General features: G+C 36.2%; 1 protein-coding gene across 4 annotated transcripts in view; it reads left to right on the top strand.

Moving 5' to 3' along the window:
• KIAA2026 (KIAA2026 ortholog) overlaps positions 1-23,483 on the top strand; it is a 54,718-nt gene that overhangs the window by 15,681 nt on the left and 15,554 nt on the right. For 2 of the 4 annotated variants that reach the window (XM_052777143.1, XM_052777142.1), the window contains 4 exons: positions 9,582-9,658; positions 14,630-14,719; positions 16,943-17,022; positions 23,194-23,326. In XM_052777143.1, coding sequence (XP_052633103.1) covers positions 9,582-9,658; positions 14,630-14,719; positions 16,943-17,022; positions 23,194-23,326 — 380 coding nt within the window. The remainder of the gene's footprint in view (positions 1-9,581; positions 9,659-14,629; positions 14,720-16,942; positions 17,023-23,193; positions 23,327-23,483) is intronic. The other 2 variants (XM_052777144.1, XM_052777145.1) reach the window with 2 other exon arrangements.

A 23,483-nucleotide genomic window follows, 5' to 3' on the forward strand; every position in this document is an offset into this window, starting at 1 on the left:
ATTACAAGAAGGAGCTTTTCTTCCTATGCTTGAGAGCACTCACATGGCAAGTCCAGGACAAGCAGGGGATCAGGCCCAGCCAGCATGGGTTTACGAAAGGCAGGTCCTGCTTGACCAACCTGATCTCCTTCTGTGACCAGGTAACCCACCTAGTGGATGAGGGAAAGGCTGTGGATGTTGTCTACCTCGACTTCAGCAAGGCCTTTGACACTGTCTCTCACAGCATACTCCTTGAGAAACTGGCGTCTCATGGCTTGGATAAGTGTACTCTTCACTGGGTGAAAAACTGGCTGGATGGATGAGCCCAGAGGGTTGTGGGGAATGGGGTGAAATCCAGTTGGCGGCGGGTCAAAAGTGGTGTTCCCTAGGGCTCGGTGTTGGGCCCTGTTCTGTTTAATATCTTTATCAATGATTTGGATGAGGGGATCGAGTGCACCCTCAGCAAGTTTGCAGACAACACCAAGTTGGGAGGCAGGGTCGATCTGCTTGAGGGTAGGAAGGCTCTAGAGAGGGATCTGGACAGGCTGGATCGATGGGCTGAGGCCAATTGTATGAGGTTCAACAAGGCCAAGGGCCGGGTCATGCACTTGGGTCACAGCAACCCAATGCAGCGCTATGGGCTTGGGAAGGAAGAGTGGCTGGAAAGCTGCCCGGCAGAGAAAGACCTGGGGGTGCTGGTTGACAGCCAGCTGAATAGGAGCCGGCAGTGTGCCCGGGTGGCCAAGAAGGCCAATGGCATCCTGGCCTGTATCAGAAATAGTGTGGCCAGCAGGAGCAGGGAGGTGATTGTCCCCTGTACTGGGCACTGGAGAGGCCGCACATTGAGGGCTGTGTTCAGTTTTGGGCCCCTCACTGCAGGAAAGACATTGAGGTGCTGGAGCGTGTCCAGAGAAGGGCAACCAAGTTGGTGAAGGGTCTAGAGCACAAGTCTTATGAGGAGCAGCTGAGGGAGCTGGGGTTGTTTAGCCTGGAGAAGAGGAGGCTGAGGGGAGACCTTATCGCTCTCTACAACTGCCTGAAGGGGGGTTGTAGTGAGGTGAGTGCTGGTCTCTTCTGTCAGGTGGCTGGTGATAGGACAAGAGGAAATGGCCTCAAGTTGTGGCAAGGGAGATTTAGGTTGGATATTGGGAAAAATTTCTTTACTGAGAGGGTTGTTAGGCATTGGAACAGGCCACCCAGGGAAGTGGTTGAGTCACCGTCCCTGGAAGTATTCAAAAGCGCGTAGATAAGGTATTCCAGAACATGGTTTAGTGGGCATAGTTGATGGTTGGACTCGATGATCTTGAAGGTCTTTTCCAACCTAAATGATTCTATGATTCTAAGTGTCCGTTAGTCCTGCAGCTGTTAGGCTGAAATGAACAGGATTTGACTGAATTCATGCTAACGTCTTACTGTTTTGTAATGTTTCATAAGGTTTAAGGCTAAGTAGTATTTCTCAAAGTTCTCCTGAAGTTTTATCTTCTCTTTAAAGATACTCTGTAGAACAGAGAGAGAGATTTGGTAAAACTTGTTCTGAATTCACAAAACCACTTGATTCAAATCTATCATAGTCATAATCACTCTTCACAATGTTCTTTACAAGTACAGGAGACAGAAGAGAGCATCAGGAATGTAAAAGTGAGTACTTTTCTGTATTTTTTAACAAGGTACTATTGGTTCTCTAAGGCAGCTAAATTTAACTTTGAGTCACGGTTCATGTTTCTGTTGAGATGATTTGCACATTCCTGACTTGCTGTAGCAGTGGTACCCAAAAGATACTGTTCATGAATATAGACTGGTTTTGCAGTTTTTTTGGCTGAAAACTTCCCATAACTATTGTGAGCAAAACTTGAGAACACAGCTATGTCATGAGCCTTGCCATAGTTATGAGGTTTTCTTACAAGTTAGAAAAAGGAAGATATAACCACTTTATTAAATCTGTGTCTCTGAAACAAGGTGATGGTTATTACTGTGGCAGTGTTCTGTGTCAATGTTATTGACAGAGTAGTACTGAATATAATGGAAAGAATCAGAGAGAGTAGTTCTGTAAATTACTTGCATGCTACACAGTCATTTTAAATGTTACTTTATTACTGGAGTTAGATAAATTAGGCTATAAATCCTTGAACTGGACTGTGACAATGGTGGTAGGCTTGTTGGATCTGGACTGAGGCAGCTATGCAGAAGTAAATCATGGGGTACAACAAAGATTGCAGTGCAAGGCACAGTACAAAAGCATGAGAATTCTGTGCTTGCATGCTTGAAACAGGGATTGGATGAAATTCAGAACATCCATAGGGTTGAGAAAATAGGAGGGACCAGAGGCTGCTTGTAGTAACTGTGATGTCCCCGAAGCAGAATTGAAGTAACTGTAAGTTCAATCTCTTTTATTCCAGTTGGTGTAGAAAACACCAATATAGCACACACCTTAAGAAGAACCTTGATGTAAATTCTATGCCCTATACTTGTGCTGTGAAAGATTCATAGCAGTCCACCTGCTTAAAGCCTATTTCATAGTATATTTTATTTCTTTAGAGTACCATTACATTTTGTGTATAAAATCAAGCATTACTTGAATGTGAAGAAATGAATTTAACAGCAGTTTTGTAGTGTGTGGTGTACTGTCCTTGGGAGTTTAATCTCCACTTCTGTCTTCAAAGTTGTAAAAACTTTCTTGGAGTGCTATCTAGCCTCTATTTTTGGAACAACCTGTTAACCATGCTGAAAACATTAAATGAGGTATTCTACAAAGTTGTAACAATGTACTCTGCATTAAGCTGAAGTGTCAGTATCTTCAGAAACATACTGCTGAGGTTTTATTGGGTTTACTTTTGTTGTTCGGTAAAGCAGCGTTATTAATGCATTTGTTCAGACCTGCTTTGCTGTTTTGACTGTATAAAAGCATATGTGGTGTCAATGTGGAAGCTTCAAAAGTCTATAGTAATGCTTAATTTTCCAGATCGTTGCATGTTATATTTTCTAAAAGAGGAGCTGTTGGGAGCAAGATAGAAGATTAGGAGAATAAAGAGAAAACAGGACATGCTCAGTAATTGCCAAATCTTTGAAAGGCATGAAATGTGTTTTACAAATCTGTGAACAGGAAAATATAGGGCCAGTTTTTCAATTTGAGAACAGTGGAGTTGCTGCTAGAATGTAATGAGAAAACAGGAATTCTTGCAATTGGAAGGGACTAACTTAACTTTATTTTACTGTGGCAAATACTACTGAGTTAGTGTTTGATGTCAAAAACATCTGTTTCCCCATCTGAGGTAATGAGTGTCTGCTGCATATGTGGTAAAAATTGCATTTTTATTAAAAATTATTATTAAAATAAATTTTAACTAAAAATTGCTCTGTGTTGTCACTTTATAATTTGCAGCATGGATTAACATTACTGTTGTCCTTCAAGGAGGAGCCATGAGGACTCAAATATCATAGTTCATAACAAAAAGTTTTACTAGATCTGTATAAATATTCCTGCTTTCAAGTCAAAATTATTTATGTTATGATAACTTATAAATGGGTTGTATTGTCTGTGCTGAGATAATTTACCAACGTCAAGAGCATTTCTGCGTCTTAGTGTTTTATTTGTCTGTGTTTCTGTGCCTCTAGGCACAGGACTAAATGAGATCTGAAATACCATTTTTTTATTTATTCCCCCTTCTTCACCCACATATGGCAAAATCAATTTGAGATGGCTTCTGTTTTACTTGCATCTAATCTCCCTAGAGCGTTTTTTGATGCTCATAATTAGTGTCCAGGCCCTAGTTTTTATGTTACCTTGTTAATTGCCTGCACTTCTATTCAGTGCTAACATCTGTGGAATTTGTTTTGGCTTGAAAGGAAAACGTATGGCAGTCAGATATCTTCTGGACCTACTGAACTTGAATAACATCTAAGAATTTTCTCAGAGCTGGCTAAGGAGCTGTTGGCTAGTAAAATGTTGATTTCCAGTGAATCTTACAACAGAAATGTTCCAGCGGTGGTGTTATTTAAAAGGAATAAATGTGAAAGATCTGTAGATCTGTATTTGTTTTTTAGTTTCAGCAGTAAGTTGTTTAAAAAAATTACTTGATGACCATTATAAATATGTAGAAGGAAAATCGATAAAAACCAACTCTTAACTATCAATTGAAAGTATAAAATAATCTGATCTCTTGGAACTGAGATTATTCAGGGAAGAAATATTTCTTCCTCTCCACCTATTGTGATCATTAATTTAGCATTAAAAATTAAAAAGCAGTAATGTAAAAATTGTTCACCTTTGAATTATTTGACTTACTTATTTTGGTTTAGTTTTAGTTTGTTATATAAAGTTAATGTTAATGACTCTGAGACTGAGTCATACATGAAACCTGGAATACACTATTTCAAACAGTACAGATATTTCAGTGCTTTCCAATACGACATTCACTTACTTTGAAATCAGCTTTTCTCAGAATAGCATTTGTTTCACATTCTTTAGTGCTTTCACTAACCTCTGTTACTTGCTTATACTAATACTCACTCTGCAGGTTTCGGTCCTCATCGTCCTTCAAGCACCAGACACTGTCTGGATGGACAGAGCAGTATCCAAGTTAATGTTACTTGTGTCTGCTTAATACAGTTTTCAGCTTTTTTGGCAGATGGCTAAGGGCTTGCTCAAGTAAGTTTACTGTGGAAAACCTATATTTTACTGCATTCCTACTGCAAGATAGAGTTTGTTTTCATTCAGAAAAAACAATAATGTGATAGCTAAAATTTTACACAGCTGCACTGTCCTTTACTTCAGATTGTATGCATTTTGACAGTGTTCTTGTTTCAGTTTAATATCCAAGTGGCTCATTTCAGCAGGTGAAGTCAGGAGACATGCAAATTGAGCTTTTAGGCTCCGATGCTACCAGCTCTAGGTATAGGTTGGTAGCGTGTTATTGGAGAGAAATAATACCTCAGATCAATAAAGAGTTTTGGTTTATATCCACAGATAACTGAATTATAGTTTAAGTTATGAGAAGATTTGTTGTAGTTTGCTTGAAGAATAAAGTGAATGTGTATTTTCCCTTTATTCACTAGCAGAGAATGAAAAGGACTCTCTATTTGTTGCATAGTCCTGATTTGTCCACTGAACATGGAAGGGCTCTTGCCTTGGGTGTCTGTAGTGGTCCCCTCCCTAATCTCATGAACTGCTTAGCTCTCTGTCAGTATTGGAGGTGGTACAAAAAGAGCTGATCCTCACCTGCAGCATGTGAGGGGAAAAGAGATGATAGTTACAACTTCTACCCAAGGTGCAATGTCTCATAGTCTCTTTCTCTCTGAACTGAAACCCATCTGAGATATGGAGCCTGTTGGAAAAGGCAATGTGGAGACATAATTAGTAATTGTGGCACAGTAAAATCATGTTGGTGAATGTAAGGTTACAGAGGAATAGGCTAACATTTCCTAGCTTTAGAACAGTTCCATTTGCAGCAAAGTAGATTTATATATATATAGTTTTGATGTGTATATATTTGAATACAAACAATTTTTTTTTAATTCAGTAATGTTATTTTATAATTCTGGCAAGGGGGAATGAAGCTCTTTTTTTCCCAAAGAAATGTTAACTATATTCGAAATTTGAACTTTTTATCAAAAAGAAGTAAAACTTTAATCTTTATTACAAGCACTGCCCTATAGTAGAGACAGAAATAAGAATAAATCAATATTTATTTATCAATATTTATAAAACATTTATCAAATACTTGTCCAAATAAGAATATCTCTACTCCACAAAAAATAATTTAGTGTTGTAGCTGTTGCTGGATAGGGAGGCCACTGTAAGTGCCTCAGGATGGTTGACCTAACAACAGCTTTTATGTAGTTGCAGCTACTGAAGGAGGAGGCCTCTTCACCTATTTCAAGATCATTATTTTCTTTGGACATCTTGTTTTAGTTTGGGAAACTCTTAATTTGTCTTGATGGAGAGTGTTTTTCTCATTTCATTCTTAAATGATCAGGGAGAAGTGTAAGGAAATTGAGTGGTCAAAAGCATTATCTGATTTATCTTCCTTCTGTGCAGTGCAGTCCTGAGCTATTGATTCCTGTGTATTTGTTACTAATATATGTATACTGTGCAAAGCAGTCTTTGGAAGAGTCACAGAGCCATAGAAAAGCTGGTTGGAAGGAACCTGTGTAGGTCACCCAGTCTGAGTCCTTGTTTGAAGCAGGACTGTCAGAAATACCAGATCAGATCAGTGGTGACTTGGAGACCTCTAAAGATGGAAATCTATTTATTGAGCCACTGTTCCCCCTTCCCCCTCTGAGAATTTTTGTACTGAAATTACTTTATTATTTTGTCTATGTGTAGAATTCTTGGTAAGTGGTTTATAAATGATGGCTAGTAAAAGCTGGGGACTGAGAGGTGAGAAACAAGCAGGGTGTATTGAATTGCAATAGGTGACCTGAAGAGATAATGCATATGAGCTTCCTTATTAGAAATATTTTTTTTTCTTCATTATTTCTTAGGTGTGTTTTTCTAACTCTGATTGCTCTCCATCAGCAATTAAATATATTTGTACATTGAGTATGTTCTGAAAGGTACAGTGTGCTGTGATTCAAAATCCATCTAGCTGCTCTCAGAAGCATTACTTCATCTGCTGAAGTAAGTAATGTAAGCCATTTAAAATAGTCTGTTTAGCTAGGATTATGCGCAAAGGACCTCTAGCAGACCTCAGTGGAGTGGTTTGAGAAGTTGCCACTCACAGCTGATGCCTGTTCAGCCCCGTAGTGATTTTACCCTCCATACAGAATCCATGCCCACCTCAGCCTGGCAGTTGAAGCTAAGTGACTGCTCTGTGGTGGCATGGATGAAGCATTCCTGTGGTTATGCTACATGCGACAGGGCCAGCAGCTAGTAGAGGCTGACGTCCCTTACCATTGCTGTTGTTTTTGCTGAATGTGTCAGCTTGTGGTCTGAGAATCTAAACTAGCAGCTCTCAGTAGATTTTTATTGTGGAAATCTGATCCTTGGTTAATTTTATCCAAAGATTTTTCTGCTTAAAGGTAAGTGAATTGGAATACTTTTAGGTACTAATATCAATTTGGAAACTGGACACAGGTGCAGCTGCATTGTCTCAGGAATACAAAATAGAAGTTTTCCTTTATTATATTCCTTGCTTGGAAAGCAAACGAGAAATACTATTTTCGGAAAACCAGAGGTAACTTTTTTAAAAGAGAGAGATTCTCAGTACTAGTGCTATAACTTGTTTTGAATTTCAATTTGGTATTTTACAAGGACATTATTAAGGTAGAAGATGAGTTTTCCAAAGTTAGTTTGCTGTATGTATTAATTCGCTCCCACTGTGCAAATATCTGTAGTGTTTTCTTATGTTTTGGTATGAGGTATGTGCCTGCACCATAGAACATCTGGTGTGTATAGTCACAAAGTGGGAAAGAGACTGTAGTGCTGCTCTGTACAAACATCTTCTTAGTTCATGGCAGATGGCAGCCTGGGAATTGTGTAAGTCTTATGGTACATATAGTCTAGGAGGCATGCTTTATGATAACTCATATGTCATAGTCTAAAGACTTTTTTTTCCGTGATTCAGTTTACACAGAAGGTAAGGCTCATTTTGTTTGTGCTTCTAGTCAGTGGTTTTTTTAATTCTTGTTCTGTCTGTTACCCCATATCTTCCCTACTGCATGCTTTTCAGATGCTGCTGCAAAGGAAGAAATTTTTACTTTGTTTTTTTAGTAATTAATTATAATTCTTTCTAACAATTTTGTACCCCTTTTTTCAGAATGAAATATTGGGGAAGGGAGGGTATATTTCTCTTAACTCTTATTTTTTGAAGTACACTGCATCATACAGCACCTGATGCTGAAAATATTCAAGTAAATAGTTCCTGAAAAGTATGCTGAAATTATTCAAATAAAATGAAAATTTTCATTTTGATTATGTTGATGTCTTTCTTTTTGTAAAGAAGCAAGACAGTCTAGTTGCCCCATGTTTTTATCTCTTCATGTTCTTGCCAGATAACATTCTTTTACAGGGCTATAACAAGGAACCACCATATGACCAGACTTCTTTTTGAGTCAGTTTGTCAACAAAACTTATATTAGATGTCTGCTTTAGCTCGTTAAATTGACAGTACTGTTCTCAGTAGTAGCAATTATGTTTTCAATGCAGCTGGATTTGTAAAATATATAACAAAAATGCTGACTTCTTTGCCCATTGTCAAAACATTTGGGTGATTGTTCTAATAAACACGCTTCTCTGTTTTATCACTTGTCCTGTAATGTGAAATCTGTGAGTGTTTATTTTTGGTAGTTGAGGGCTCTTTAAACTTTGTTATGTGTTCAGTATGAGGAGTTTCAAAAAGAGGTTGATTTATTGATTTTTATATGGTTTGATTTTATGTGGATTTTCAAATATGGATCCTTCGAGCCCTGTGCCCTGTCTCTTAAGTGTGTTTTATTTCAGGTTCAGGTAAGATGTTCAGGAAACTCATAGTGTAATAAACTGAAAGTAGGATAGTATAATAAACTGAAAATAAGATGCCTAGGCATTTATGAATACATGTGTGTATAGGTACATATGCATTTGCACACACAAGCAAGCATCTGTTAGGAAAAAGTTAAATGCAATTCCTGCCAATATTTTCATTAATATAAATATCAGATCTGCCTGTGTTTGTGTTATTACCAAGTGCCTGTAATGATTCTATTTGGCAACGAATTCTACATACTTTGTATGATTTTTTTTTTTTATATTAAGATTTTTAATTATTGTTTAGGACTCCTGAGTGTGAGCACAGCTGTCATCTTAGCGTGATGGTTTGGGGCTAAATGAACAGGTCAAAAGTGGGCTTGTTTCAGTTTACCATGTGAATGTAGAAATAACGACGTAAGAAACTCCATTATTTTGCATATATAGCTTGGTGATATAACTACTTGGTTTGAGAAGGGTATGTGACTTGTGAACCCTGATACTATAGGCAGTAAAGCACTTCCCTTACATTAAAGGTTTTTAGTAACATCCATGTTCTTACATAGCACAGCTGGGTGTGAAGGGCATTGTAGGAAGGTGTTTGCTTTCTTCTAAAATGTTAGGTTTTGGCACAGCCAGGAAAAACAAATCAGTAATCTGCTTTCACTGGTAACTTCAGTATGTTCATTCAGGGATTTCTAGATATTGATTGTGCTTCAAGGGTATTTTTTACTATAAGATACAGAGGTCCCAGATCCTAATGTGTGGTTCAGTATATGGTGTCAGAGAAGAAATCTTGCAGGTAAGATGCTATATTTCTTAAGTTTGTGGCATAAGTTCTGGATTTCACTCCTTTCAGAACAGTGGTGTGAATGTTTCTTTTATGACTTAAATTTTTAGGTGGTATATTGTAGGCACTGTAGTGGGTTTGTTCTTTTATCCCCCCCCCCCCCGCTTCCCCCCCCAAAAAGACTGCCATACACAGATACTTGTTTAATGTTTGCTTTTGCTGAGTCTAGTTCTGATTCATCATGTTTACATGACTTGCTGTCAGCCACCTGTTAGTTATAGTTTAACTTTCAAGTCTGTATTTAATTTGGTTTTATTAATGAAGTACAACAAACAGCATTATGAAGCTTTTCTCTTTTAATCTTACAAGGAAAAAAATCGATATCTAAAAAAGCAATCACAAAGAAGAGGAAAGGTGTCACAAAGTCTACCATACCAGAATTTCAGGTAAATTATTTTAATTTTTGTTTTAAGCAGTTGAAATCTGAATGTCTGTAAAATAAATGCTTTAGTTTCTGATAGAGACCTTGGAAATCCTAATCAAAGGTGAATTTCCTTCTTCCAGTTCAAAAAGTTTAATCTGACAGTGTTTTTAAAATTGCATTTCACTTTTTCTTGGGTAGAGAATGTTTCAGTGTTTTTTATTATGTGCAGCTTACATACTGTTTCACAGTATTGTTTAAGATCCCAAACAAATCTGTTACAGGACAAAACCTGTAAAAACCAGGAGTTGTTCATGGAATTTTTAAGGTAGGTAAAATTTTCTGGGATAAAGTTACTTGGGTTTTATATGAGGTGTGACACTGGTCCTTGAATTGAAATCTAGCTTGATTTAGTGAAGAACTTGCAAAATATTTTCAGGCTTCTGTGCTCATCTTGTTTGCAACTTTTACTGCTTATCTGCACATGACCTTTAGACTGGAGAGCACTAAGAAAAGAATGCTAGTTATGATAATGTTGGTTTATGGTACTGTACTAGAAGTGTTAACAGTACTTCAGTTCTAAGTCACAATTTATGTACGTATGCCTGCTTGGATTGAAGTTCTCCTTTGGCTATAATTATTTTTTTTCAGAAAGCAATCTGTGCTATTCTGAGCAATAGACCCACATTAAATCATGACTGTTCTGTAAAACCCTGACACTGAGTCAGTTTATTCAATGATGATGATGTGTTTCAGGTGGAGCTAGTAGAATTTCTGGTGATAAAATTGGTTAGTAACAGTCAATATTGAGAAAAGACATTTAAGTGTGCACCGACTTTTGTATATATTCTAATGGTAGTGACTAAACTAAAATGTTTCCTAGCAGCTCCAAAAAATAGGTATAGTGTCTAAAAATTTTTTTTTTCCAGTACGTTACCTGCATGCCATCGATGTACACGGTTAGGTTAGAAATCATTTTTTACAGTATTAAATTACTGCATTTAAGTAGTCTGTCTAAAACATTATCTAAAACTTAGCCTAACTTTTTATCTAACCAAGGTAAACTGTACATTTACAGATCTGTCTAAGTGTAAAATTCACATTATAGTATTTACCTACGTAAAATATTAATTAAAATGTAACAAAATAATTGTGGCTCTTTTGATCAAAGCTAGGTTTGTATCTGTTTTAGGTGAAGCTAAGATTGATTAGTATGAGCAGTTTAATCTTACTAGGGAAATTTTTAACAATTTAACCTGCCTTTTTCAAGAGGACAGGCAGGACTGCTATGATTGTTAGAAATACTTGCAAATATTAAAACATTTATATTTGGAATGCTACTAAGACTTTTAGAGCCTGGTAAAGTATGCTTCAAGATACTCTGCTCCGCATACATGGATGGCCAAACTTACTGAAATTATGTAACTATTTGAAGGTGAGAGTATATTTTTTAAATATTTGGTAAGACAGCTTGAGTGTATACAGGCCCAGTGAGGTATGCCAGGGAGGATATAACCATAAGAATATTGCTATTCATGTCTAAACATCAGTTCTTTTGGAAGGAAAGTAAATAAATGAACATTTGTAAGATATTTTATGTGCCTGCAGCACAGGCACTTTATTTCATAAGACTAGATCCTGTACTTAAGTATAGATCCTTTACCTGAAAATCATAACTAGACATTAAAGCTGAGAAAATTAGTATTACTAAATCTTTAAATATGTGCAGTGACCCAAGTTATATATTAAAATCAATTATTAACAAAACAATTCAGGAGATAATTGTACTACTTAATCCCTAACATTTATAATGCCATTTTTAAACAACCTTTTGAGGAAACTTACTGCACAGATTTTCTGCTCTCTATCATAGTTTCAGTGTCATGGACAAAGCAGTAGAAGCATAGGTCAGTGAACATTACTCTTTCCTTGTATGTGATTTCAGACCTCATATTAATTTCTTAGCTCAAGGCTGCTTTAAATAAAAAACCCAGAAACCCAGAACAAAAGCAGATGCAAATTAAATTCACTTTACCAAATAAAGAGACACAAAAAACATGTCCGGTTTTTAATATTTTGAAAACGATTTGAGAAGTGAGTTTGCAGCTTCATAGATCATGAGTTAGTTGGCTGTTGCATATATCTTTTTAAAAGAAATTCTGAGTTACAAACTTATTATTACTGTTGCTCATTAATGTTTTAAAGAAAGGACAGTAATTATATTGCTGTACAGAAGGGACACTAATGTGAGTTTGGGGGGGTTCTTTTCCAGTTACAAAGTACATTTAGATTTGGTAGCAAGTGCTTTGTCTCAGTCTTTCCTCCTTTCCCCTCACATAAATACACATGTAGCTATATAGACCTACATGTACTGTAACTAAGGAAAACAGGAACGCACACATTTTAAGGAACAGGGCTAACTTCAGCTTTTTTGTTTAACTGTGTCTTAACAGTTTCAGTTTTATCAGCTATGGTCTATATTAAATACAGTTCTCAAAAGCGGGCTATCTGGACATTTTCCACGTGGAGATGGCAGCAATAAAAGAGCAGGTTCATAGGAAATAAAAGTATAACTTACAATCATTACACAGATAACCTGAAGTTAAGCACAAGATCCCACTGAAGTGAGTAAAAATTATGTTGAAAGATTTGCTGAAGTTAAGGAGGGCAAAGAGGGAGCATCAGTGATTTGGGGGAGTACAGTAGGTTTGTATTTATTAATAGATCCACAGATTAGATTTGCTTTTATAATGGTAAATAGTTTTCATTACTGCTTTTTTCATCTTTCCTTCAAAAGGCTGGCTTCATTCTGTAAGATGGGAAATGTTAACCAAGTGAGAGAAGTTTCAGAAATAGCTTCTTCCCAATCACTGTGCATCTTTAGTACCTCATCTCAAATCCTACTGTAAGCAAAGAAATGTAAATTTCTTCTTGAACCTTTTTATAGTGGTTTTCAGTACAGTATTGGAGTATTTCAAATACTAAACTCAGTTTGAAAGTAAATGCTCTAACTTGAACTTCTGTTACCTTCCTTGTTTTACCAGTGGGTGATTGACACAGAGATACTAGCCTCAAATGTACGCCTCTTCTGATGAAAATTGGGGCTTAGAGATTTGATTACTCTTCACTGTCACCCCCAGCCCCAAGACAACTAAAATTTATGTATTTGCATTGTTTTTCCCATTGATGTACTTTGGATGGGTACACACAAACAATTTTGCAAATTGGATTCTTATGTCTCAAGTGACTGTTCTGAAAATGAGAAACAGGACTGGGACCTGTGAAAAGTTTGGCCACATGAATTGTCTGATGACAAGGAGGAACTTTTTATGGTAGAGTCAAAGACAGAGTTGGTACTTCCAAGACACCATTCAACTGACAATAGTGAAATCATCCTTCTCCTTGAAAACTCTTGCCTTTCTAGAAGTGAGTTCCTAAAGAGAAACTCACCCACTTCTAGCAAATGAAGACAGTGTCTTTCTTTGGTTCATAGTTCAGCTTTATCTTTGAGTCATGGTACACTGAATTAAATGTGTCTCATCAGAGAAAATAAAAAACAGTGATAAAATTTAAAAACTGAATTGTCAGGTGTATAGTCAAACGAGTGGATTGTAATTGCATAGGGAAAATCTTTATCCATGCCTTTATTGACTTCTGTCAAGGGCTTGATGTGACAAACTTGCAGCTTTTTGTATAATAATACAGTATCATAGATTTCTTTGCAGGCCAGATGGGAAAACAAAAGCCAGTATTTGTCTTCCAGTTTACATCTCAGGTATTTGGAAGTTCTTTAAGTGCAGGACAGACATGCATGTTGAACCTAGTAGAGTTACACATAGTAATACTATTTTCTGGGTTGAGAGAGTGCCAATTTCCTGATTCATTTGCTATTTTAAACTTGATAAATGTGAACACTGTAAACTTTAGTTTGAGTCACTCCAGTTCCCCAATGCTCTCAAATGTACACAAGTATTATGAAAATAATAGCATGTATGCATTAGAGGTTTCTGAAATTTATATATTTTGCTAAAAGTGTCACTTCTGTGTTTTAATACTGAAACAAAGGGTTTTTTTAATATGAATTTGCTGCAAATCTAAAACTGTATGTGTAATTGAAGTAAAAATATATTGTTATGAATTACTGATTTGGGAAAAAAATTAAAAATTAGTATTTGTAAGGTAAAAGCCTTTTTCTTTTTTTTTTCTTTTTGGATTTGATTTTCTTAAATTATTTCAACATGTTTTCAGTAGTAATGAAAACATTTCTACCTAAGGGTGTTCAGAAAGAAGCAAATCTTAACATATGATAACCTGAAAGAACCTAACAACTTAATAATTTCAAGTTTATTAACTCTTTAATTGCCCTAAATGATGGTAAGCCCAAACCTGTAGATTACTTTTGGTTGACAATTTTTTCAAGAAACTAACTTCCATATTCTGAAAGGAAAAATGTAAAAAGGATTTTTTCTAAGGGCAGGAATAAGAAGAATATAATGCTTTTTCAAAACATAGATAGGTAGGTAGATTTGATAGACATGGCTAGGTTATCTTTCAGTAATACTCTGTGTAAGCCCATAAAGTTATGTTCAGGAAAAAGTTGTAACAAGTGTAATTAAGTTGTAACCGCAGCGTAGTCCAAAGCTACTACTCTTTAATTCACCGGGGAGTTGTTTGGTACTCAAACCTGTTCCAACTCATTACTAGACTTGAGACAAATTTGGTAGTTGTCATTTACAGAAATTTTAAGAAAATACCTATATTTTGAAATGGAAGCTTACAGGCAGAGATATGGTTTATGTCCATAGAGTGAAGTATTTTCTTATTAGGTTTTCTTCCTTTCAAAAAGTCCTATTTTTTTACATTTAAAAATGCTATAAGAAAATAAAAATCAAATGATGGCACTAAGTAATAACATGTGCTTTTAGATTTTATTTAACTTCACTGTACATTTTCCAAGTCCCACATTACCAAGTGTTTGTGTTCATTTGTTTTTTAGCTTATTTGCACTAATCTTGATGAACTCAGGGAATTAATCAGAAAGATTGAGAATGAACTCAAAGATCTGGAGGACATTAAAAAGAAATCGGTATGTGACATTAAAAGCTTTCTCTTGTATGGGTATAACACAGTGCCAGTTATTTGCCGAGGCCTGTCAACTGAAGATTTTATGCCTGTTCAGTAACTGCATGAAGCCTCATAAGGTTGATGCCTGGAGACTGTAATCTGAATCTTCTCTGTATATAGCGCTCTGTTCACAATGTTTTTATGATAAGTAAGTTCAATAACTGCGTTAACACTTTTCACTACCAAAATAAAATGTGGATAGTAGCAATACCTTAGAAGGAATAGTTCATTTCTACTAAACATGTGGCCATTCTTCCCTGAGGACAAACTCTTACCCAACAAGCAATTACAGGATAGAGTTCTCATATCTGCCTGTGCAGTGCTGATCAGATCTTCCTGTGAGCTGACTCTTACGTTGCTTATTAGGATTCCAAACTCCTTTTGTTTGCAAGTAAGTTCTTAAAATTGGCTTTGTTTAATTTTTATTCAAGTAGGTTGTACAGGAAATCGTTATCTGGCATTTGATACCAGATTGAAATACAAATTCTACCGATGTACACTGGATCACTTGGTGTATGCAGTTGAAAAGCTCAAAAGAGTAACGGTTAGACAAGAGAATCCAACACGTTTGCGGTTTTGTAGGAGGCAGTGATTCTCATCAAGATGGTGGATGGTTTTAAAATACATGAATAGTACTCAATTAAATGGACTTCTGCAGCCAACTCTACTTACTCTTTTTCATTGCAGTTTAATAAAACCTTTGGTAGGCATTTCTGTGGCATTTCTATGAACAGTAATAGTTAAAAATGTCACTTTTTCTATACCTTAGAAATTAGGCTGCTAATTTCTGTGAATGTCTTTAGTCTCATGCAGAAACAATTTATTCTTAAATTATTTAAATAGGGGAAAGAGAGATGGTAGGTGAGAGGCAATATAAATTAGGACTCTGAAAGACAAATTTCAGTGCAGACACTTAGCATAATAGTTGTTAAAATACCAAAAGGAATAAAAACAGATTTAACTTGAAATTATTTTGTAGTTGCTAAATTGCAGATTGGTTTTATGATAAGATTGTCAAGAGGTTATCAGAAAGGCTATGTCAGCAATAGAAGAAAAAGCCAAAAATGAGAATACACATCAGCATATCAGTAATCTTAGTATAGGTGAGACTTTTCATCTACTAGTAAAACCGTACCAACAAGACTTCTTCAAGGCTAGACATATGCTAAGTATGTCATAATTGCTCTTTGAACTGAAATCTGATAATGTCATTATGTAAATAAGTTGCATGACTTCAGCAGGAATACTATGTTTAGTTCTAATCACACTGTCTTAAAAAAACCAAACACTTAAGTACAGGGGAGTTAAGATACAACTCATTCAGCATTGAGAAGTTGTGAGGTAAGGCCAGTCTTTCTGTGTGCTTGTATAGATCTATCAGATCGTGATTCTGGGTCTCTAAATGTTTGTGTTATTAGAAATTTTATGTAAAGAAAAAAGGCTAGAATTAGTTGCTGAAGAAGTGATAACAAGGAAACAGTAAAGTGAAGTATTGACTTTTAAAAAATAATTATCAGGCAAATTTCATATTCACTTTTAAAAAATACAAGTAAACAGATGTTAAATTAGATGAATAGTCAATAAACTTGACTCTCTAAAATGAGGTTTTGTTTTGCAAGGGAAGTCATTTTCATTTTTGATGTCTAACACCAGGTGTAATTAGGTTAGATATCTTAAAAACTGGAGGAAATGGAGATTTTCATTCTTCAGCTATGGCACAAATGACAGTGGCAGTTTCAGAAGCATCCAGGATAGAGTTTGTTTCAGCTTTTCTGAAGTGCCTAGTCTATTAAGTAAAACGTTGTTCTAATTTGATGATGGAAATTTGACCTAATGTGAAAGCTTCTTTTAATATCATGGTATTCATTTTGATGCTGTTCATGGACTTCTTTCTTGTTTTGACCCAAAGATGGTGGTGTTCTTACTAATTCATGTTAACCTTATTGATTTTTGTTTGCAGTAGTGACCTAGGTGAAGCCATAGGCATCTTTCTTCTTCATGACTAACCTGCTTGGTAATTCCAGTTTTAGTAGTTGTTAGCATGTGCTACTGAGAGAAACCTTCAAGGCAAGCTTTAAAGCTAATCTTAAATACTAAAACATATTAGAAATGCAGCTTGTCTAATTTATATTAAGACTTTAAAGTATAACCTTTTTCTTAGTCCTAACTGCCCTTTGTTTCCTAGGAGACCATTCTGGAGTATGTAAAAGGAATTCCTTCTCCAGAACTTGGAAGTACTGGAGGCTGTAATGAAAGAGCTGAGCTGTAAGACTTCTTTAACATGAGTAAACTTACAGGTTTCCTGCATTTTCCATAGGTAGTTTGACTGGTTGTATCTGACACTTTTCAGAACATCAGCTTGAGCCAACAAATGACATGAGAGATTTTTTAGCCCAAACAAGTTTTGGATGGCAGGTTAAAAGCAAATTAGAACAGGGTTATGTAATGGAAAGGCATGGGTAATTTTAAGTGTAGGCATTACTACCAGTTTCTTCTACAACAGTGAAATAATAAACCTGTTGGAAAGGATTTTCACTGTTTGGTTGATTAAAGTTTGGTTCTGTACTCTTTTGTACACCTGTATTGTCTTTTGAATTAGCTATGAGTGATATTTTTCCATTTAAAGTCTTGCACTTTCGCTTTATTACTAGTGAGTTTGTTGTAACAATGATGAGATTTGCCTTAGCGCCAGTTTGCCATAATTGTTCAGAGAGGAAAATGAAATTTGACTTCAGTTCTTTAATTTTAAACAGAAGTTCAACCCAGTCTTAGTATTATTGCTTCCCAGACTGCTTTGCAGTTGAACTCTAGCCACAGTTCTGAAGCGAGGCTGCAATTTCACATACGCTTTCAACTGACATAAGCCACAACTGCTGCCAAATAAGTAGTTCCTACTCTCTGTGTCTCTTGCAGCTTACATGTTCTGTGCCAACCCATGAGAGGGGGTAGCAAAATTCTTTGTTCAGCTGCGTGGTGAGAGAGTCGGTCTGTGATAAACCTACTTTTTTACTGCTGCTTAGGTGTTTTGTAACCCAGATCAGTTTTCTAGTGCAATTTATCATGCAGTTGCACAGATACCTATGCTTGTGTTCTGCCACAGTTTGAGGGGTCATTGTAAAGACAGGAATTAGCATCTGGGGCTAAAAGAAAGTGGGACTGCTTTTGACAGGAAAAGTGCTATTTTGTGAAGTTGTATGTTATATTCCAGTCAGGAGTGCTCTAAAAAGTCTATCCTTTCAGCTACTAAACAGTTCCTCTCCTTACCACGTACTAAATTTCAGGAGGGAGAGGAGAGAGTAAGTTAGTCAGATCTACTATTTATGAGAGTGCCTGACTGGAAATCAGAAAGCAGGAGGTGCAGGAAGGGGAATTGAAGGACTTGAGTCTAATGCTCTGTGCACTGTCTAGTGAAAGGATGGAGGGTGGCTCCCTAACGAATGTCTAAGCTAGAATGTCTTCTGGCTTTGGTATGTTCCTTAGGACATGTGAAGTGACATCCTTTCACTTTAAAGCAGTGTGACTAAAAAGTAGAGTAAAAATGGAATTAATAGAAAAACCCACAGAATTTACAGCAACAAGAATTAGATTCTAGTAAAAATTATATCTGTTTTGTTGCTAATACTGACATAGGTAAGATGGGGGAAGTTACAAGCAAATTATAAATCTGAAGTAGAACATATTGGCTAAAAAATTCTAATGAGATTTTATTGCATTTTTACCTCATGTTGGCTGAAAATTTAGACTATATATAAGCATGCAGTTCAGCTGAATGTGAACTCCTAGAAATTTGCTATAACTAGCAAATTGATCAAGACATGCAAAGTAGCCTAATTCCACTTAAAAGTCTACTTGCAGCAGTATTGATGAAAAAATAATTTTGACAAACATACATGATAGTGAACCATTTTTCCAGTATATTTAGGATAACATAAAGGCTTTGGTCTAATATATGAAATTTCTTTTATGAGAAGAGATGGTAAAGTAGCACCTTCTGTCCCGATCAGTATGCAAGGTAACAACTATCAGTTTCTGACATTTTGGATCCGATTTTTCCCTGTTGTCTTCTGTGTTGGGTAAAATCAGTGGGAGTTGCAGAGTGAATGGAAATCTCTTTACTGCCTTCCGGATTATCAGCTATTCTTGTGATCTGAAGTCATTGGGTTTTTGTGTGAAACTGTTAATTAAGCTATTCTGTAGATCAGTTGTGTGTATTTAAGTGTTGCGTATCATAGCAGAAATTGATTTTTTTTTTTTTTTTTTTAAAATCCCTTCTTTTGGTTGTGTAGTATGAAACTGACAGGATTGCAGATACTTGTATCAAATAGTGAACTTCAGGCTTTTTTGCAGATGTCATTTTGCAAGCTGACTTTGTAGTAAGCGTGTTTATTGTAAAATGAACTGGGCTTTGACAAGGAAAGTTAATTCTAGACCCTGTCCTGATTATGTTGAAGCATAGATTGGCCTGGAGAGAACATAAATGTTGAAAGATTCCTTGTTTACTGAAATGCAAGTCTTTATTTTGTTAGCACCACTGGATTTTAATCATTCCCTGCAAGTCTGATTGGTAAGCGCATAGCTGTCCGGGGAGTGAGAATGGAGGCTGAAACCCAGGATTCCCACAATTAAGTTGACAGAGTTAACGGGCAGTACCTTGCTGAGAAGGAGACCAGACTCTTCCTACAGGGAGAGAAAAGTCAGACAGAGGTGAGGGGAAGGAGAATTACTTAGTCAAAGGACACCAGCCAAATTCACGACTAATTAGGATTTGGAGAAAATGCATTGAAGATTTTATTGTTTTGCAGAGGTCTTTAACACACTGATGTTCTTGACTTAGTAGTAAAAACCTCCTTTATAAAGATTAGGGGTTCAGCCATCTTCTAATGTTATTCCTGAAGGTACTAATTAGACAGTTGTACTTCCAAAGACAGGTGAAGTCTATCTTTGAGAGTGTATATATCTTTTAAGCAGGTGAATCAGAAGGGCTGAAAGCAAACTCAGGTTTTCTCCAGCTCTAAGTCCATATCATCTGCAGAAATACATATTTTGGAGTGCACCTGAAAATTCAGAGTTAAAAACCCACTGGTTCATGTCAGAAATATTTAGAACCTCAGACATAAATTCATTTATAGGATACTGAGGCTATCCAAAGGAATACATTGGGCCGGTATGGAGCATATTTTCCGTGTCTGCTTTTTTTTGAAATTCCAAACAGGCTGCTGTTAAATTTGTTCATAGGAAGTAGAAGTACCTAAACTAAGAGAAGAGACTGTTTTCTGGGTTTTTTTAATTGATTTGCTACACTTTACTTAAAAAAAAGTTAATATATGGCAAAAATAATGCAAAATGGCTCATTTACTAAATAGAAGTTTACAAGGTATTTCCTCTGTGTACAATAAAGAAATGGGAAATATTGCTATATGCTTGAAAATGTCTGGTGGGGAAACTGTATTTAGACAAGACTGTACAGGGACTTCCTAAGAATGCTCAGCAGAAATTCATGTAACCATCAAAAATAGACTAGGGCTCTTATTAATATTTTAGGGAATCGGACTTCAACTTTACAAAAAATAAAGTGGAAAAACTTACTGTGTCTTCTCATTTGGGCCCTGTGGGAACTTAATTATTACTGGGTTAAATGTTCTTCACTTTGTAGCAGGAGGTGGACTTTCTTCCCCCCATTCCTCCCTTCTCTTCTCCTGGCCTGTTCCCTACCTCCCCAGGGAAATATGTACCATGCTCGAGACATTTGCATGTAAGGAGTTTTCAGTTATACTTGTTTTCATCTGTATTACTATATATACGTAAATGTACATGCAAACAAATAACATAGTCTGAGAGATCTGTGTTTGCACACACATTTGCAGGTTTAAACTGCTGATGAGATCCTTATTCCAATAAATACTTAGGATAACAAAATTTTAATAGACCTGCATGAAGGCTTGCAGCTGAAACACTTTCTTTTAATTTCAGCTTAGTTTCTGTGTTACTATGCATCTTCGTCTGTAATGTATCTAACATAGTCTCTTTTTCCATTCTATGTCCCAAAATCTTGATTTGTACTTTAGTCACTTCCAAATAGTTTGTTATTGCTTCTCTCTGGCTTGCCTGCATCTTTTAAAAACACTGGTATGAGCCCAAAATGCTGAATTTTGAGTCTGAAATTTACAAATTTACATCCATACAGTTTGTTGTACTTCTGAGGAGAGATTGAGTATGTGCAGCTTTTGGAAATCCAACCAGCTATTTAGTTGTCAATGAGCTATTTAGTTGCATAGTATGAATGAATAAAGCCAATTTTAGGCTTCAAATTTCAAAATCTTCTGCACAGTAATTGCTTTTTCTTGTCTGGTATTTCTGTCTTCTGCTTATCTCACTAACTTTCAGTATTTTTGTCCCAGTCTTCAGTATTTCTTAGCTCCTCCAGTATCTCTTTTTCTGTCCATATTGTCTAGTTTTTTCACACCTATTTTCTCTTAGCTTCCCGTGATCTTTCATGCCTTTCCTTCTGTGGCAAGTCCACCAATAAATGTTTGCTAAGAAGCTTTCCTTAAGCCACTTCTGTCATGTACCTTTCTACAGTTCCAAAGGTGAAAGGGTGGATTCTGCATCAAAGATATGAATGTGTACTGATACATTTAATCTGGAACGTTTTTGTCACAGAGATACTACTGTATATTCAGAACATTTGTCCTGGTTTCAGCTGGGATAGAGTTAACTGTCTTCCTAGTAGCTGGTACAGTGCTGTTTTGAGTTCAGTATGCGAAGAATATTGATAACACTGATGTCTTCAGTTGTTGCTCAGTAGTGTTTAGACTAATGTCAAGGATTTTTCAGCTTCTCATGCCCAGCCAGTGAGAAAGCTGGAGGGGCACAAGAAGTTGGCACAGGACACAGCCAGGGCAGCTGACCCAAACTGGCCAACGGTGTATTCCATACCATGTGATGTCACGTCTAGTATAGGAACGGGGAAGTGGGGGCAGGGATTTGCCACTCGGGGGACTGCCTGGGTGTCGGTCGGCGGGTGGTGAGCAATTGCACTGCGCATCATTTGTACATTCCAATCCTTTCATTATTGCTGTTGTCATTTTATTAGTGTTATCATTATCATTATTAGCTTCTTCTTTTCTGTTCTATTAAACCGTTCTTATCTCAACCCACGGGTTTTGCTTCTTTTCCCAATTTTCTCCCCCATCCCACTGGGTGGGGGGGGGAGTGAGTGAGCGGCTGCGTGGTGTTTAGTTGCTGGCTGGGGTTAAACCACGACACATTTCACAGTGCTTTGGATTTTGGTCAGTTAGTATATTATTTTGAACTAATTGTTCAAGGCATTCCTGTCAGCACACAGTTATAATAAAACTGATTTTAAGATGTTCAGCTGAAGAATAGAGAAATACTTGTATATCCAGAGTTGAGAAGATGCAAGATTCAGCTATATGAAAGGGTGTCAAGTAAGATCCATAATAGCTTAACAGACCCAGCTTTTTTGTAAATAGTTTAAGATACTACATACATCCAGTTTCTTCATGAGTTACAGAAGTATAAGTTAGTTAATATCTTGAATTCTTCTAATGAAGGGTAAAATGTGACAGTTCAGTGCCAGATAATTTCACTGTTCTGAGTTAGGATCAAAAAGATAGTAAGATCATGCTGATAATAAAGTTTCTCCTGTGCTTTTGTGTTTTATATCTTTAAAATAAATGTGGCAGATTAATCAGCACCATGATAATTGTATAGTAATTTTGCCTAAAGAAAATTAGAACATGTGGCTAAATGTCTGAATGAAAAGTCATTTCATAGTAATGAACTAAATCATGAGATAAAGACACTTTCAGTAGCAAGAAATTTATTGCCTTTTTTTTTTTTTACTTTGTTTGCAATGTTTAATAAGAGAGTATGGGATACCATTTTAGGATGTAGCTTGGTGTGATCAGATATCTAGGTCATAGAAGTGCAAGATGAAGTCTTTTTTAAAAAAAAAGTTTGAGGGCTGATATATGATATCTTTTCATTAGTTGCTGGTAAATGCTCAAAAGTAAAATTAAGAGATATCATGATTAAATTTGTTTTATAATTTACTACAAGCCATTTTTCCTGACTATATTCAGTCCCAGTCTTCAAATAACATCAGAGGCTAGCTGTTGATACATATTTATAATATTCAGAATGACATTGCTGAAAGTAAAATACAAGATATTGACTTTCAGGAACTTTTACTGTAGCAGATAACTCTAAGCATTTTCAGAATGAAAACACTTTCAATTATAGATGAGTTTGTATAGTATGAATACATAATCTCATCATGCATTCTTACTCAGTCAAAACAGCCACTGAAGTAAGTGTCTGAAATTCTAGCATTTGGCCCATAAATTGCTTAATAAGAACATTCAGCATCCATCCATATCTGAATTGAAAAAGTTATCAATCTCTTTTCTTTAGGTATCTGATGTCCAAAGCAGCTGCAGATCACCAACTCCCTCTCTGTGTGACATCACTAGAAAATGCTAGACTGGTGATGTCACACACACCACTGAACCCCGCTGCAGAATGGAGCAGGCCTATTAAGGGTAAGGTAAGTTTTCTCCCTCCACCACCACCCCTTTTCAACAATATTGCATGGTTTTATAAGATTTCTAAGCTTTATTTTATGTCCCTGGGATATAAAGTAAAGATTGAAGAAAATCTTATAAAACTGCATAATATTGTGGTGTTGTGTGTGTGTGTTTATT

Source organism: Harpia harpyja, chromosome Z (genome assembly GCF_026419915.1).
Source record: "Harpia harpyja isolate bHarHar1 chromosome Z, bHarHar1 primary haplotype, whole genome shotgun sequence".
Taxonomy (NCBI): domain Eukaryota; kingdom Metazoa; phylum Chordata; class Aves; order Accipitriformes; family Accipitridae; genus Harpia; species Harpia harpyja.